Source organism: Triticum urartu, chromosome 2A (assembly GCF_056163025.1).
Source record: "Triticum urartu cultivar PI428250 chromosome 2A, HENAU_Tu73, whole genome shotgun sequence".
Lineage (NCBI taxonomy): Eukaryota > Viridiplantae > Streptophyta > Magnoliopsida > Poales > Poaceae > Triticum > Triticum urartu.
The window spans coordinates 55,074,617-55,091,350 of record NC_141874.1 but is presented as its reverse complement, the minus strand read 5'-3'; the positions used below and the strand labels follow the sequence as shown (position 1 = coordinate 55,091,350).

The following is a 16,734-nucleotide window of genomic DNA, read 5'->3' as shown; positions in this document are numbered from 1 at the left end:
GGTGGGGGGCGCCCCCACCCTAGGGCGCGCTCCCCTACCTCATGGGTCCCCTGGAGACCTCCCGACTCCAACTCCAACTCTACATATCTGCTTTCGGGGAGAGAAAAATCGGAGAAGATTTCATCACGTTTTACGATACGGAGCCGCCGCCAAGCCCTAAAATCTCTCGGGAGTGCTGATCTGGAGTCCGTTCGGGGCTTCGGAGAGGGGGATTCGTCGCCGTCGTCATCATCAACCATCCTCCATCACCAATTTCATGATGCTCACCGCCGTGCGTGAGTAATTTCATCGTAGGCTTGCTGGACGGTGATGGGTTGGATGAGATTTATCATGTAATCGAGTTAGTTTTGTTAGGGTTTGATCCCTAGTATCCACTATGTTCTGAGATTGATGTTGCTATGACTTTGCTATGCTTAATGCTTATCACTAGGGCCCGAGTGCCATGATTTCAGATCTGAACCTATTATGTTTTCATCAATATATGAGAGTTCTTGATCCTATCTTGCAAGTCTATAGTCACCTATTATGTGTTATGATCCGTTAACCCTGAAGTGACAATAATCGGGATACTTACCGGTGATGAGAGTTCATGTATTCACTATGTGCTAATGCTTTGTTCCGGTTCTCTATTAAAATGAGGCGTTAATATCCTTAGTTTTCATTAAGACCCTGCTGCCACGGGAGGGTATGACAAAAGATGTCATGCAAGTTTTTTTCCATAAGCACGTATGACTATATTCAGAATACATGCCTACATTACATTGATGAATTGGAGCTAGTTCTATGTCACCCTATGTTATGACTGTTACATGATGAACCGCATCCGGCATAATTATCCATCATTGATCCGATGCCTACGAGCTTTCCATATACTGGTTTACGCTTATTTACTTTCCCGTTGCTATTGTTACAATCATTACAAAATACCAAAAACATTACTTTGCTTTCGTTACTCATTTGTTACCGTTACCATCACTATAATATTACTTTGCTACTAAACACTTTGCTGCAGATACTAAGTTTCCAGGTGTGGTTGAATTGACAACTCGGCTGCTAATACTTGAGAATATCCTTTGGCTCCCCTTGTGTCGAATCAATAAATTTGAGTTAAATACTCTACCCTCGAAAGCTGTTGCGATCCTCTATACTTGTGGGTTATCAACACACCGCCCCGATTTCTGCGTACGCCGCCCCTCTCCGGCGTCCTGCACTCCACAACATCAGGGGCGTTGTAGACACTTCACAACATTTTGTTTTTCCAAAACCGGGGTAAACAAACATTCAGATTTGGATTCTCAAAATCTACAGCTGTAGTGGATTTTCGGAATCCAAGTGGCAGCTGATTCTCAGCAATCTCTAGCCCAAACAAAGGGGGCCTTAATGCAGGATCTATTTAGGGGCTGGCGAGGCCAACAATACGTTTGATGATGTGCACAGAGGTGTAAAATTCTACTCGGTACTCACCATATTTTTCATTATGTTGTATCAGATGTAGCTAGTTACGTTCACTTAGTAGTTTTAATTACAAATTTACAGGATAAATTCCTATCGTCTTCCCAGGCAGTTCCACCCGAAAGGAACACTTCTCTACGGCCACAAGGTTCTCATTCAAACGCCACTTTGGGCTACACAGAGAACTACACACGCAGAGGTTTCTTCTATAGGATCCCTACCATAAGAACTCGTCCCATAAATTCATAAATAAAAATACCAAGTGAAACCAAGAAACTACATTATTTTCACAACATAACTTACATATGGATTTCCCTTTCGGGAGGCCCCGAAGGGATTACACAAGCTAAAGAAAATTACCTTCTAACTACCTTCTTGAGCCTTACAATACTCTAGATATTGTGACTCTTATTGCAGGATGAGGAACTACCACTACTACTACTACTGCTGCTGCTGCTGCTGAGCAACGAGCTTGCTAGCTGGGTCGCATCTCTTTGCTCTATCGGTGGCTGGTGGTTCTTCTCCATCTGGTGTCTCTCTTCGCAGCAAACGCCTCCTTTTATAGGCGAGAGATTGTGCCCCGACAAACTTCAATCTTCAGGAATCTTTCAAGTCATTGCTTTTTTCACGTGGGCATTGTCTCTCGGTGAATAATTGGCTGGCTCTTCTTTTCATCTTCGCTTTTCAGCGATGCAAATCTTCATGCCTTCAGATAGATTGCTTCTCCTTCAGGAATCCTTGTGCCAGTATATGCGTACATACATGCCAAGGCTGCTTAAATATTCAACATTGCTTATTCATTTATTTTTATTTTTTTACATGGTGTCTTCCCTGCCCATATGATTGATGATAATACCTTATCAATATTTAAAATATCTATTTTTAGAATTTCTATCAATATTCGGGTCGGGTATAGGTCCTCCACGCCCGAATAATTGATAGCAATATTAATATATGCAGCTTGGGCTTTATTCAGGCCGCTGTCCATGCCCTGCTATGTCCATATGATCATCGTCGTTTAACAGATTGAAATCATATTTTTGATCGCATTCTTTCTTTATTTTTTCAAATTTTTCATCCTTTTAATGCCTTAATTCTTTTAATATTTCTTTATTATTTTGAAAATTCTTCAAATCTTTTATCCATTTATTGATCCATGTATTCACTGTTTAAAGGGTCAAGTCCCTTTAGAAGGCATTCTTGATATGTTTGATATTTTGGAGACTCTTCATTCTTTATATTTTTCGAGCTTGATGCCTCCCCCTTTGTAGGAGTTGGTGAAGTAGGTATGCCTTTTCTCATTTGGATGTAGTCTTTAGCCTTTGTGTCAATATAATCATCTGGTCCGAATAACTTTCTTGCCCAAAATAAGGCATCATTTATACTATAATATATTTTGAATGTTAAATCTTCTTCTTTTCTTTTTGCATCTAATTTCTCAATCATAATGTTTTCCCATTCCAAATATATGCCGGGTTTATTTCCATCAAATATAATATATAATGTTTCTCTTTTTGGTATTTCAATCTTTTCTGGCTTTGGCAAATTTCTGTTTAATTCGTTAAAATATTCTGCCAAGCTATTGAGAATTGATAACAAATATCCTCTTTCATCTCTTTTAACGATTATATATCAATAGCTTGGCAGAATATTTTAACGAATTAAACAAAAATCTACCAAAGCCAAAAAAGATTGAAATACCAAAAGGAGAAACATTATATATTATATTTGATGGAAATAAACCCGGTATATATTTAGAATGGAAAAACGTTATGATTGAGAAATTAAATGCAAAAAGAAAAGGAGAAGATTTAACGTTCAAAAGATATTATAGTATAAATGATGCCTTATTTTGGGCAAGAAAGGTATTCGGACCAAATAATTATATTGACCCAAAGGCTAAAGACCCCAAATGAGAAGAGGCATACCTACTTCACCAACTCCTACAAAGGGGGAGGCATCAAGCTCAAAAAATATAAAGAAAGAAGAGTCTTCAAAATATCAAACATATCAAGAATGCCTTCTAAAGGTACTTGACCCTTTAGACAATGAATACATAAATCAAGAAATGGATAAAAGATTTGAATAATTTTCAAAAATAATAAAGAAAGAATTAAAAGAAGAAATATTAAAAGAATTAAGGCATGAAATGGATGAAAAATTTGAAGAAATAAAGAAAGAATGTGATCAAAAATATGATTTCAATAGGTTAAACGATGATGATCATATGGACATAGCAGGGCATGGGCAGCGGCCTGAATAAAGTCCAAACTGCATATATTGATATTGCTATCAATTATTCGGGCGCGGAGGACCTATACCCGACCCGAATATTGATAGACATTCTAAAAATAGATATTTTAAATATTGATAAGGTATTATCATCAATCATATGGGCAGGGAAGACCCCTTATAAAAAAATTTAAAAATAAATGAATAAGCAATGTTGAATATTTAAACAACCTTGGCATGTATGTACGCATACACTGGCACAAGGATTCCTGAAGGAGAAGCAATCTATCTGAAGGCATGAAGATTTGCATCGCTGAAAAGCGAAGATGAAAAGAAGAGCCAGCCAATTATTCACCAAGAGACAATGCCCACATGAAAAAAGCAATGACTTGAAAGATTCCTGAAGATTGAAGTTTGTCGGGGCACTATCTCTCGCTCTTATCAATACCCTAGAAAGTCACGCATGCATCCTACCAAATATAAAATAAAGAGGTGCATTCTCCCGGAAGCCATCCACAGAGCTGCTCTCTCGCCTCATCATGCAATAAGAGTCACAGTATCCAGAGCATTGTAAGGCTCAAGAAGGTAGTTAGAAGATAATTTTCTTTAGCTTATGTAATCCCTTCGGGGCCTCCTGAAAGGGAAATTCATATGTAAATTATGTTGTGGAAATGATGTAGTTTCTTGGTTTCACTTGGTATATTTATTTATGAATTTATGGGACGAGTTCTTATGCTAGGGATCCTAAAGGAGAAACCTCTGCGTGTGTAGTTCTCTGTGTAGCCCAGAGTGGTGTTTGAATGAGAACCTTGTGGCCGTAGAGAAGTGTTCCCTTCAGGTGGAACTGACTGGGAAGACGATAGAAATTTACCCCATAAATTTGCAATTAAAACTACTAAGTGAACGTAACTAGCTACATCTAATACAACATAATGAAAAATATGGTGAGTACTGAGTAGGATTTACACCTCTGTGCACACCGTCGGACGTATTGTTGACCTCGCCAGCCCCTAAATAGATCATGCATTAAGATATAAGCTGCTTAGTGAATAGAGAACGAGCATATAATACCAAAAAATTAAATATTGTTGTGAATAGTGTAATACTATTCAAAATAGTGTATTGAATAGTAAAGCACTTCATACGGTTGGGAGTATGTATTTCTAATTTTTCATATACAACTTAAACAATCTAATCATACATCTTTATTAGTTATGTAGAGTAATATTGTTAATTCATAAGCTCTACTTTTCTAGACTAGTGCTTCTCATTCACTACTCCCAAGTCTAGAAAAGGAAGGAATGTCATTTCTAATTCATAAGTTAGAGGGTAATATTGTTAAGAGGGTGATATTGTTAACTTATTATTTTATGCTTTAACTTGGAGAAAATGATTAAATTATTCTTACATTCTTATCTTCGGAGTAACCCTTTTGTCCAGTCATTATCTCCAGGATTATAACGCCAAGACTATATATGTCCGATGCAAATGTGACTTGCCCACTATAGAACTCAGGTGCCAAATATCCGCTGCAAGAAGATTTATAGAGTTACTTCTCACTTTCTGTAAAATACTCTCTCCGTCCCAAATTAGTTGACCTAGATTCGTCTAGATACGAATGTATCTAACGCTAAACGTGTCTAGATACATCTGTAACTAGACAAATTTGAGTTAACTAATTCTGGGCGGAGGTTCTAGAAATTAAATTCATCCTATACAAAATGAAATAAAGGAGAGCTCCCCAGAGGCTGGCTTACAGTGATCCACAAAGGTTTGAAGTAAAAACGTGGGTTTGCTCTTTCTCGAGGCACCTTGTAAGGCCAAAATCAGCAATTTTGGGTACCATGTGATCATCTATTAGAATATTAGCGGGTTTCAAATCTAAGTGCAAAATGCGCTTCTCATGAAGATGACATAGACCGTCACATGTTCCCTTAATTATCTCAAAACGCTCCCTCCATTCAAGTCCATGAGATGCATCTGTAGAGATAGGCAGGTAGAGATTGTATAATGTGAGTAATAAACTTACAAACGTCAGGCAACATAAGCATAGTTTACGTGGGATCCTTGGGCTCTATAATAAAGCAAATAAAGATGGAAATGAATGTCTTGATCTTACCAGTAATATACTTATCAAGACTGCCGTTGGGTACATACTCAAAACAGAGCAACCAATTTCGTATATCCGCCATGACCATCTTCCCCTCATAGTCCATAATTTTCCCTTGCGTGTCAGAACAATATCCTAGAAAACGCACTATGTTTTTGTGCTTGGCCTTCATCAAGCACTCGACCTCTTTGTGGAATTTACTCTCATGCATATTCCTGGATAGCCTCTTCACAGCAACTATCTCATTTCCGACCATTCCCTGCGGTCACAAACAAGTATTGTCATTGCAAACCTTTTCGGGCTTGTGGCGGTGTGACTTATGTCACGTGACCATATGCCAGTTTAGTTTTTAGACCAATTGTGATTAGATGGAAGCTTATTAGAGTTGTGTACCTTATAGACCACTGCAAACCCGCCACTGCCGATTTGCTGATCGTCAGAGAAACAATTTGTGATGTCTTGTAAAAGTGATAACGGCAGATCCATTGGCTCCGCACTTCCATCAATTAACATGCGCTCCAGAGCATTGTGTCCAGTACTAATTTCGTACTCCATTTGCAGATACGTAATATGGTGCAGTGCTCTTTAAATAAGAGCATTCACTATACCAGATGATGCAAATGTCATGAATTATATAGAGCAAGAGAATGAAGATCACATGCATCCCAACTCCCTAGTTACTTACAGGTATAATCATCAAAGACACAACAGGTTTGATAATTCTCACCTTAAAAAAATCTCAGTCACTTCAAAGTAGACAGCAAGTAAGCTAAAAACTGTAGCACAAAGAAGTGTTCAAATTTGGTATGTGCTTTACTACAATTAAGCTCTCCCATCTTGTTGCTAACGACAGTTCTCCAAATTTTGACTTGACGATGACTGATCCTATCTCTAGCGTCAACCTGTACGTCAGTTATTTTAAACACTCATTTGTGCTCTGATTTCTCAAAAGCAAGCGATGAGCTGGATTTCAGCAATAACCTTAGACCCCAAACACCAGCGGCAGAAGACAAAGGAGCTGCATCAGACACTTCAAATTCCAGCCTTCGCTCAGGAGGTCTTGTTTTTCCAGTAGAATTATATTCCTTAGATTTACTTACATCACACATGGTTGAATCTTAACAGTACCAGGTTTAGGATACAGAGTCACACTTTCCTTAACAGTTGATTTGGTACTAGCTAGCACATACACATATGGAGATCAAATTGAACATCTAATCCGGATAATATGTCTGAAACTCGAATTTATAGATTTATCACAGATGCTAGTAGCTAGTAATATTGTTTTCTGATTATTCTAATCTGACTTCCTTTACCGACGCTGATGGGTGTAAGGTAACAGAACGATAGTTAGCCTGATTTGATCTGGGCCATGTCGCAGGCACAAGACCGACTAGTTATCTTGGGAGTACTAGCAGGCAACAAGAAATTAGTAAACTCGGAGGAGGGGAGTTGGAGGTAGCACCAAGTTAACTAGGATGAATCAAATGAAAAGAGGGAGGATGGAAGAGATTTACAGAAAGAAAAAGGAACATCCGTACCGCGGCAGTCGGCCGGCCGGCCGGCCGACCGGTGAGCGGAGAGCGGAGACGAGATCTGGATGTCGATGGCCTGCGCCTCCAGGAGGACGGCGACCCCTGGCTGCCGCTTCCAGTGGGGGGTTGGATGGCTTCCAGGCTCCGAGTATGTTGACCTGCAATTATTGGTGGTCATTGCGTCAACAGTCAAGGTAGACCCTACTTTTTCTGAAGGAAAAAAAATAACTGATGGAGTTTATTGTGGAGTTGTCGATAATCCATCATTTCAAATTTTTAGGGAAATGCATATGCCGAAAGGTAAATATTTTGAGGATTCCCGACGAATGTATTTGTTGCCATTGGGTCATATGCACATATTTTTTTTTGAGGTAACAGATGTGCAGATGTGTTAAAGCAAAGGAAAGAGACACTCCAGCAAAACTAGATATCATCGCAAACGCCCAACTGGCTGAATTTCTTCTCCCACTCTGCTTTCTCTCTCATTGACGCTCCCCATTCCGCACCTCATCTAGTTGTGCCGCTTTCAATTTCGGCGGCAAGGCGGGTTGCGCCGGTGTCTAGGTGGGCGAGGGCAGAAGCGAGGCGGGCGGCGGCGGAGATAAGCTAGAGGCGGGCTGCGTAGGCGACGCCATCGACGAGGCGCGGGAGGAGGTGCGTGCCGCCACCGCTACCTCCATCGATATCCTCAGCGAGTGGCCCTTGTTGGGTCCGTGGTGATGCTCGGTGACCCAGGCCCTGCTCTTCTCGCTGGCTTGCGTTGCTGATACAACAGACCTCGAGCGGACACGCCCTGCTTTGTGCGTCCCTGGAGCTCTCGCGCCTCACCGACTATGCGGCTCACCCTCTATTCGTCTTGAGCTCACCTCCGGGCCACATATGTGAGCCGTCCCCAAGTCTCTTGTCCAGCACCGCCATCGCCAAGCACGCCGACAGACAGCTCCTCCATCATCACATGCGATCCCATGCCTAGATCCCGCCCCTCGCACATCATCATCGTTCACCAATGCCGGCAAGAATCACGACAACCCATTATTCAGCCATTTTTTGAGTTGGTTACAAGTTCGCGAGGTGCAAGATGGCAATTTTTTTGAAAGGAGGATGACCCCCGACCTCTGCATCTTGGTGATTCATGCATCTATTTTATTAATTATTCATAAAGACCTTATAAAGCAATACATCAGTAAGTCTAAATCCACCATCTTAGCAACACATGTTGCTACTCCTATCCACTTGACGAAGGGGTGTCGATAGTCCGAGCCGAGTACTAAACAGACCTTGTAGCAAAGCCTAACATCTAAAGCCGGAGACTCCACATCGTCAATGCATGACATGAAACGCCGCTCCATCGCTAAAACTGTCCAATGGTCCCTCGAGCCAATGCACACCTCCAAGAATGACGCCCCCAAGAAGGAAAAGATACAAGAGCGCCGCCATTATCCGATCAACTGATCAAGGGTTTCCCTCGGAGGTAGCGGGGTAGTTGGGAGCTTGACCTCGATGATGCCTTCATAAAGGAAACGATGCCAAGGGCATCACTATCGCCGGTTCCGGCCACCGTCCGAAGACCAGGTTTTCACCCGGATTTGTGCCAAGAAATCCATCCGACAACCTATGCGTCGTCCCGACCGCCTTCAAAGCCCCAGATCCAGCCGCCTAGATCCCGCGACCATCCATCGCAACACTGCCACCATGGGAGCCCTGTCACACCAGACACTGCATGTGTGTGCCACCACTGGAGCCTGGGAGGAGGGCCGCCACCCTACCACGCCAAACCACGAGAGCCACCGAGAGGGATCCCGCGCACCCGTCACCATCTCTCATCCAAATCACTCCGGAGCCAAAGCCACCAGATTGTCGGCGCAGATCCACCTTGGACAGGAACAACACCACGCCATGCCGCCACAGGAAGCCCGAGCTTCACCTGCCCCCTCCTTCCAGGGCCTCCACCTCGGGATCCATGCCGAACGACGCCACCGCCGCCGTATCGCCGAGACGCCATGGCAACCGTGACCACGTGGACGCGCTGAGCGGCCAGCACCACCCGATCTTCCACGTCGTCCTGCAGCTCCGTCGCTGCCGCGGCGACTCAAATCAGGGAGAAACGCCCCGGCTGTTGGGTAACCCGCCTCACCCGATCCCGACGCGGGAGGGAAGAGGTCCTTCGTCACCGTTGTCGGCTTCCTCCAACAGCGACGGAGAGGAGGACGGGGATGGAGGCTGCCCGACGGTGCGGTTTCATGGTCTCCACCATCCTCGCCCTAGCGGGGGGTGACGCGGGGGCTACGGACGGTTCCCATCAGGCCTCCGTGCAAGACCCCAAGTAGAAAACACTATGGTTACTAGTAGGGCATTGCGGCAAATATAGCTAGCTAAATGGAAAGCATGTGGCAACTATGAAGCATGTCTACCTAGACAACTAGGGGTTGTTTGGATTGTGCCCATGCTGACCCTGCCAACGCATGAGCGAGCCCAAAAATTGGCGATGCTGCACAACTTGCCAACGCGTTGGTGAGAAAATGAACCAAAGAGTTGAATCAAGGCTTGGGGAGCCCAATAACGGGCTTCAATCCAAACGCTGCCCATGTAGATGGTCAACGCCATATCTAGTGCTACCGTCAATTAGGTGATACGGTGCTACAGGTCTGCTGGGGCCGTTAGATCTGTAGGGAATGGTCTTGATCAACTCATCCTGCTGTTTACCTGTGCCCCTAGAACATTTGCATCCTGCCCCTCAAAAGAAGCATGTGTTTGCAAAATCTACTATATCTCATTCAAGCTGTGGTCTGGCTAAGTGCAGTACAGTATCGGTACATGTTGACCGACTAGGTGCTTGATAACTACTTCCTCCGTTCCAAATTATTTGTCGCAAAAATGAATATATTTAGAACTAAAATACATCTAGATAATTCGAAACGGAGGGAGTAATAAATACATCAAATATTCAATCGGCAACTCCAGAGGAGGTGAGAATCATTAACAGAACTGGTACATAAAACCAACGAAATCAAACTTACGCACTTTCAACACCTACAAGCGAGAATCAGTGTTTAATTCATACAGAGTTGAGTTCCAAAATGCTAGAAAAAACATTCCTGCACAATTTTGCCACATACATCCTTCCACGTCAAGACCAGGCAACAACGAATATTAAGTGAAGCAAATAAAATCCTACAAGCAAAACTAATCATGCTGCTTTGATTCAACTCAAATATAAGCAACAAGAGCATGCAAAACAGAGGAGATTATACAACACTAATAGCACCTTCAGGAAGCACGTAGGTGTCCAGTAAAGCAAACCACAGGCCTGGCCCAAAACCGCCAATACATTCAGCACCGCTGCTGGAAGATGCGGAATGAGCTCCAACCTCCGTGGCTGGCGCTGAGAAATTGACTTGTAACTCTAGATTGAGCGTGGTTGGCGGCGGCGACTGGAAATGTCCTATGGTGGCCGCCCGTGCCGGCAAGGTCGTCACCGTGGTACACTCGAGTGGCTCGGACAGGAATCGACCGAACGACACCGACTTCCGCAGCGCAAACATCCAATCCAAAAATCAAATAAGAAAAATCACGAAATCGAACACGAGAAAACGCCCCAGATGCGTACGACGAAGGAGGCGATGTCTCTTACCCGATCGTTGTTGCGTAGGGTCTCCGGCCCCCGCGATGCGGTCGGCTCCAGCGACGGCTCCCATAAAAATGACCGGATGTGAGCGAAGGAATCAACACGCGCGAGAGCCGAGAGAGCCCTATAATCTGCGCTGGATCGGAACTAGCAGGGTGGATGGGGGCATGCCATGGTGGCCGGCGGCGATGCAAATCGATTGAGGAAGAGGCGAACAGGGAAGGAGGATTTGCAGCTCGTCACTGGTTTGTAGAATAAACGAGGGTGCCTTCTGCATAATTTGCAACGCGAAGTGAGCCTACTCAATCCTGTTCCTCCAGTTCAGATCCAACGCTTACCATGCTCTCGGATCAGGGGAGCATGTACTGTAGCCGTATCACCAGATGTCTACCCTGGCCTCGGGCTCCCATCCAAACAGCCTCCTAGTTTCACCAATCCATAAAGCTTGACATTATGTTCATTTTTGTTTGTGCAAACGTAAATGGGTTAAGCTATGGTTACTTGTATTAATTTTGGCAAATTTAGGAAATGTTTTGTATTGCTCATATGGAAATTCATCACAAAGAATTGTCCAGCGAATGATGGCAAATTCTCACACATGCTACCATGCTTTTTGCCATGGCAAATTTGTTCTATTTCTATTGTAGGTACCATGGCATTTTTACTTTTCAGAGCGCAACAACTTTACTTACTAGAGCATGGCAGATTTATTAACTAGTTCATGGTAGCTTTATCGTAGGTAGCATGGCAATAAAGGTTTTCCCAAAGTTCAATTCAAGTTTGAACTATTTTATTTCTAAACATAGTTGAATTGAAATATTTATATTCAAGCTATTGTTATATTTTAATATTTTTCACTCCTCAAAGATTCCTGCCATCATTTGGAGTGTTGCACACTTACAAAAAACAGCACCGGGCGACGGGGGACAGGTTTGGATGACCGGCTCGTATCCGTATCCGAACCATTTCGCGAACAAATATTGTGTCTGTTTTAAATGTCGGTGTTGGATATGCCCTTAGCTAGGATATTAAGTTAGGTATAAAGAACATTTTTCTACTCCCTCGCTAGAGACTCCCATGCATCTTGTGTTTCCCTGCCTCCCCTTCGCACCGTCGTCAATCTGTCTTGTCTCCTGTGGTTTTACCGGAAAAGGCTTTCATCCCACTTTATATATAAAGCACCAATCAACAAGCACCCGGTACAAACACACGCCACACCACCGCAACACACGCACACACCCAGGGCAGGATACAAAGACGTTGAGCGCGGCAACACCACCCCTAGCACTACCACCATGCAGAGATGAAGCTACATATGACGAACCATGCGCACCAAGGCGGCGCCTTCAAGAAGGGAACGACACTGGCGCGCCGCCACCGCCCGATCCAAGGATCAGAGTTTTCCTCGGAGCCGCATGACGGGCAATGAGAGCCGCGACGACGCCTTCAAGAAGGGAACGATCTCTGTCGCCGGTCCGTCTGAAGATACAACAAGCTTTAGGACCATAGAGGCGTGGTGGATCTCAGACTTTGTCGGTGGGAGGGCTCCTACTTTATTTTTAGGTGTTTTTTTAGTTTCTTTATGATTTGTGTCCTGCTTAGGATGGCGAGACGGCAGCGGGTCCCTGAAGATGGAATAAGGTCCTCTCCACTTAGCATTGCGTGCAGGCGGTGCAACTTGCATTGTCGGAGGGCATGCAAAGGTGTTTCTCTAGCAGATCTTGCAGGATTCGATTGGTGTTTGTCTTCGTGGATCCGGTCTTCATTCGTCTATGTTTGTGTGTCTATGGATTGTTGATGTGGTGTGCTGGTCCTTTGAGGCTTTTTTGCATGGCTCCTGTGATGGAGAGGCGATGTTGACCGTGTTTGTAGTCGTTGCTAGATGGTCTATGGACATAGGTATAATAATTTTTATTACTCTTGAATTCCTGATGTTTTTTAACTGATATGATGGTTGATGAATAGATCATAAGTTTTTGTAAAATGAAGCTTGGATCGTAAGTTTTTTTCCTGCATTTGTAGTTTGTACTGTGTTAATTAATTGGCAAGCAGGAGCACGGGATGGAAGCACCGTGCAATTATGCGGTCGACACGGGAATCTTATCGTGGTCGGTTTGTTTGACTAATGGACAAGAGCAAGAACATAGATAGATCTTGATACAAGTAAATTACTCGCTTAAATCGGCGTGCGTGCGTGCACACTTGACTCTCGGCAACGTAGCTGCTGGATCACATGCTCCCATGCTCGTGTCGGAGCCACTCATGCATGTCTCGTCCTAACTAGCAATCCGTCCAGCGTAGTAGTACCACTACTACACGTGAGTCGAGTGTGATACTCGTACTGTTCCCCGGGCATTTCACACGCACGCACGAACGCAGCCGCGACTGTAGAGCGCGTAGCGGCTGCCGCCCACGCCCACGCCCTCTGCGCCTGCGATGCTGACCTTCGCCCCAAGGACGACCAAAGTGTGCCGTGGACGCCTCCGTTCCCATCACCGAAAAGAAAAGAAAAGAAAATTGTGCGTCTGTCAGTCAGCGCACTCAGCGCTCAGCAGGCCCGCTCGCCACTGGCAGCAGCAGCTGGTGTGCGTGGAAAGCCAGAGCCAGCCCGCCGTCTAAAGCGAGAACATTCACAAGGACGAGACGAGACGAGACGACCGACCAAGCTGCTCTGCCTCGCTTTCTTCTTTCTTGCTCCACTCCACTTCACTTGCCCACTCCAGCTCCAGCTCCAGCTCCATTCAGATTCAGCTAGCCGCTAGCTAGCTCCCCCTGCACAGAGTTTGTACGATGCGCACCACAGCGCGCGCACTGCCGCGCTGCCTCCTCCCCCTCCTCTTCGCCGGCTTCTTCTTCCTGCTACGCTCCCCGTTACCCGTCCTCGCCGCTGGGGACGTCGCCCTCGTCATCGACAAGCTGAAGCCGGCGCTGCAGGGCGCGGCGGCCGCCAACGCGCAGCTCGCCACCTGGAACGCCTCCACGCCGCTCTGCCTCTGGCGCGGCCTCCGCTGGGCCACGCCCGCGGGCCGGCCGCTCCGCTGCGACGCCCCCGGCGTGCGGGCCAACCTCTCGCTCGCCGGGGACGCCGCCCTGCTCCTCACCTCCATTCGCCTCCCCGCCGCCGCGCTCGCCGGCCGCCTCCCGCAGGAGCTCGGCGCCTTCGCGGCACTCGAGACCGTCTACCTCGCCGCCAACTCGCTCTCCGGCGCCATCCCGCTCGAGCTCGGCAACGCGCCCGCGCTGGCCGAGCTCGACCTCGCCGGCAACGCCCTCTCCGGCGCGCTCCCGCCCTCCATCTGGAACCTCTGCGACCGCCTCGCCGAGCTCCGCCTCCATGGTAACGCTCTCACCGGAGCGATTCCCGCGCCGGCGGGGCCTAACGATACGTGCGACCGTCTCCGGATTCTTGACCTCGGCGCCAACCGCTTCTCCGGCGACTTCCCGGCGTTCCTGACGGGCTTCCGTGGCCTCCAGCGCCTCGACCTCGGCGGCAACCGCCTCGAGGGACCCATACCGGAGTCCCTCGCCGCGATGAGAGGCCTCCAGATGCTCAACCTCTCGTACAACAACTTCTCCGGTCAGACGCCCCCGGGCTTCGCGGCCTCGAGCTTCACCGCGGAGTCGTTCCTCGGAAACAGCCCGGCGTTGTGCGGCCCGCCGTTACAGCAGCCGTGCGTGTCCCCTTCGGGCCTCAGCTCCGGCAGCGTCGCGGGGATGGTCATCGGCCTGATGGCCGGCGCCGTCGTGCTGGCGTCGGTGTGCATCGGGTGGGCGCAGGGGAGGTGGAGGAGGAACAGGGTGAGGCGAGCGGCGGAGGAGGGGGTGGAGACGGAGGAAGGCGGCGAGGGGAAGCTGGTGGTGTTCCAGGGCGGGGAGCACCTCACGCTGGAGGAGGTGCTGAATGCGACGGGGCAGGTGGTGGAGAAAGCGAACTATTGCACGGTGTACAAGGCGAAGCTGGCGGACGCCGGCGGCAGCATCGAGCTCCGGCTGCTGCGCGAGGGGAGCTGCAAGGACGCGGCGTCGTGCGGGCCGGCCGTGCGGCGCATCGGGCGCGCGCGGCACGAGAACCTGGTGCCGCTCCGGGCATTCTACCAGGGCCGGCGCGGCGAGAAGCTTCTCGTCTACGATTACTTCCCGCACCGGACGCTCCATGACCTCCTCCACGGCGGCGGTCTTGAGAGCAGGCCGGCGCTGACTTGGCCGCGGCGGCACAAGATCGCGCTGGGCGCGGCGCGCGCGCTGGCGTACCTGCACGAGAGCCGACACGGGGACGCGCCGGTGGTGCACGGCAACGTGCGGTCGTCGAACGTGCTGGTGGACGAGTACTTCGTGGCGAGGGTGACCGAGTACGCGGTGGTGGGCAGGCTGCTGGTGCCGTCGGCGGCGGAGGCCGTGCTGTCGGCGGCGAGGGCGGACGGGTACTGCGCGCCGGAGCTGCAGACGATGAAGCGGTGCGCGCCCCGGACGGACGTGTACGCGTTCGGGATACTGCTGCTGGAGCTGCTGATGGGGAGGAAGCCCTCCCCGGCGGCGAACGGGGGCGACGGCCTGCCGGCGCTGGTGAAGGCGGCGGTGCTGGAGGAGACGGCCGTGGAGGTGTTCGACCCGGAGGTGGCGAAGGGCGTGCGGAGCCCCGCGGAGGAGGGCCTGGTGCAGGCGCTGAAGCTGGCGATGGGCTGCTGCGCGCCGGTGGCGGCGGCGAGGCCGAGCATGGCGGAGGTGGCGCGGCAGCTCGAGGAGAGCCGGCCCAAGGCCAGCCGGTCGGCGCTGTACAGCCCCGCCGAGACGAGGAGCGAGGCCGGCACGCCGACGACCGCTGCGTAGCTGTATGGCTAGCTTTTACGATGCCCGGTGAATTGTCCATGATGCATGCTGGTCGATCGCCATGCCGACAACATTGATGGGTTTGTTTCTGCTTTGATGGATCAGTCAGGAATCCTAGGTGTTCCTACTTCAAGATGTGTAGGAGTACAACTCACAATTAATTAGAGAGAGAAATGCCGTGGCATGGTTATGTTCGTGCATTGACCAATTGCGCCCGAGATCACTGCACTGGCCGACAGTGGTAGTAGATTCGTAGAATGAAATGAAACCTTTTTTCTTTTGACACAGAAAAAGTATGTTTCTGTTCCTCAAATTTACCGATAGTCTATACTCTCTTCGTCCCATGAAAAGCGTACGTTTGACTTTAAAATATGTTTAAAAAAAGTGTACATCTATCTTACCAATGCACATTAAAATAGAAAAAACTGCTTCTCTCATCAGACGATAATCAAGACCAATAGCATTTTATGTATAGTCTTTTTAATTTTCCATGCACCTAGGTCTAGGGGTAGGATAATTAAAAAGGAGAGGGATATGATAAAAGGAGAGAGATGGTGGCTTCCACCTTTTTTTCACGGGACGAAGGGAGTACTTAGTCTCTTAAAAAGTTGGAACCTGATAAATCCCTAACATTCGGATTTTAAGCATGTCATCCCAAATGTTTTTTCATGGCAATTTTAGTTGACGCTAGGTGGCAACTTTAGTTCTTAAAACATGACCACTTTGTCCCATTTTGTTTTTTTTTGTCAGAAAATTGTCATGTTCGCCAAACTCGCATGAACTAAAGTTGCCATGAAAAATGTTTGGATTGCCATGCTTAAAATTCAAACGTTCGGGATATATCATTTCCGTAAAAGTTTTCCCTGCAATTAGTCGCCCATGTCTCAAAACTGAACAACTTTTGTCAAAAATCAGATTAGATTGGAAAAACTGGCCACGTGTCCACTTAAAAT

The 16,734-nt window shown here is 47.4% G+C and overlaps 1 protein-coding gene and 1 pseudogene across 4 annotated transcripts; one reads left to right on the top strand and one right to left on the bottom strand.

Moving 5' to 3' along the window:
* Nucleotides 1-834: 834 nt before the first annotated feature.
* On the bottom strand, nucleotides 835-7,494 carry LOC125535506 (cysteine-rich receptor-like protein kinase 26). Of its 4 annotated transcripts, XM_048698567.2 has the most exons (8): nucleotides 7,336-7,493; nucleotides 6,188-6,396; nucleotides 5,804-6,053; nucleotides 5,442-5,664; nucleotides 5,093-5,213; nucleotides 4,653-4,694; nucleotides 4,442-4,532; nucleotides 1,695-4,318 (listed from the first exon to the last, which is right to left on the bottom strand). In XM_048698567.2, exons 2-8 carry the CDS (start codon nucleotides 6,347-6,349, stop codon nucleotides 4,296-4,298), a joined length of 912 nt encoding a protein of 303 aa, XP_048554524.1. In that variant the 5' UTR covers nucleotides 6,350-6,396; nucleotides 7,336-7,493; the 3' UTR covers nucleotides 1,695-4,295. The 4 variants fall into 4 exon arrangements, with proteins under 4 accessions (XP_048554530.1, XP_048554524.1, XP_048554527.1 ...); XM_048698570.2 differs by lacking the exon at nucleotides 4,442-4,532; XM_087543057.1 differs by lacking the exon at nucleotides 1,695-4,318 and having other exon boundaries at nucleotides 4,377-4,532; nucleotides 7,336-7,494.
* Nucleotides 7,495-13,549: 6,055 nt separating this feature from the next.
* On the top strand, nucleotides 13,550-15,975 carry LOC147983687 (putative kinase-like protein TMKL1 pseudogene; annotated as a pseudogene).
* The last annotated feature ends 759 nt before the right edge of the window (nucleotides 15,976-16,734 follow it).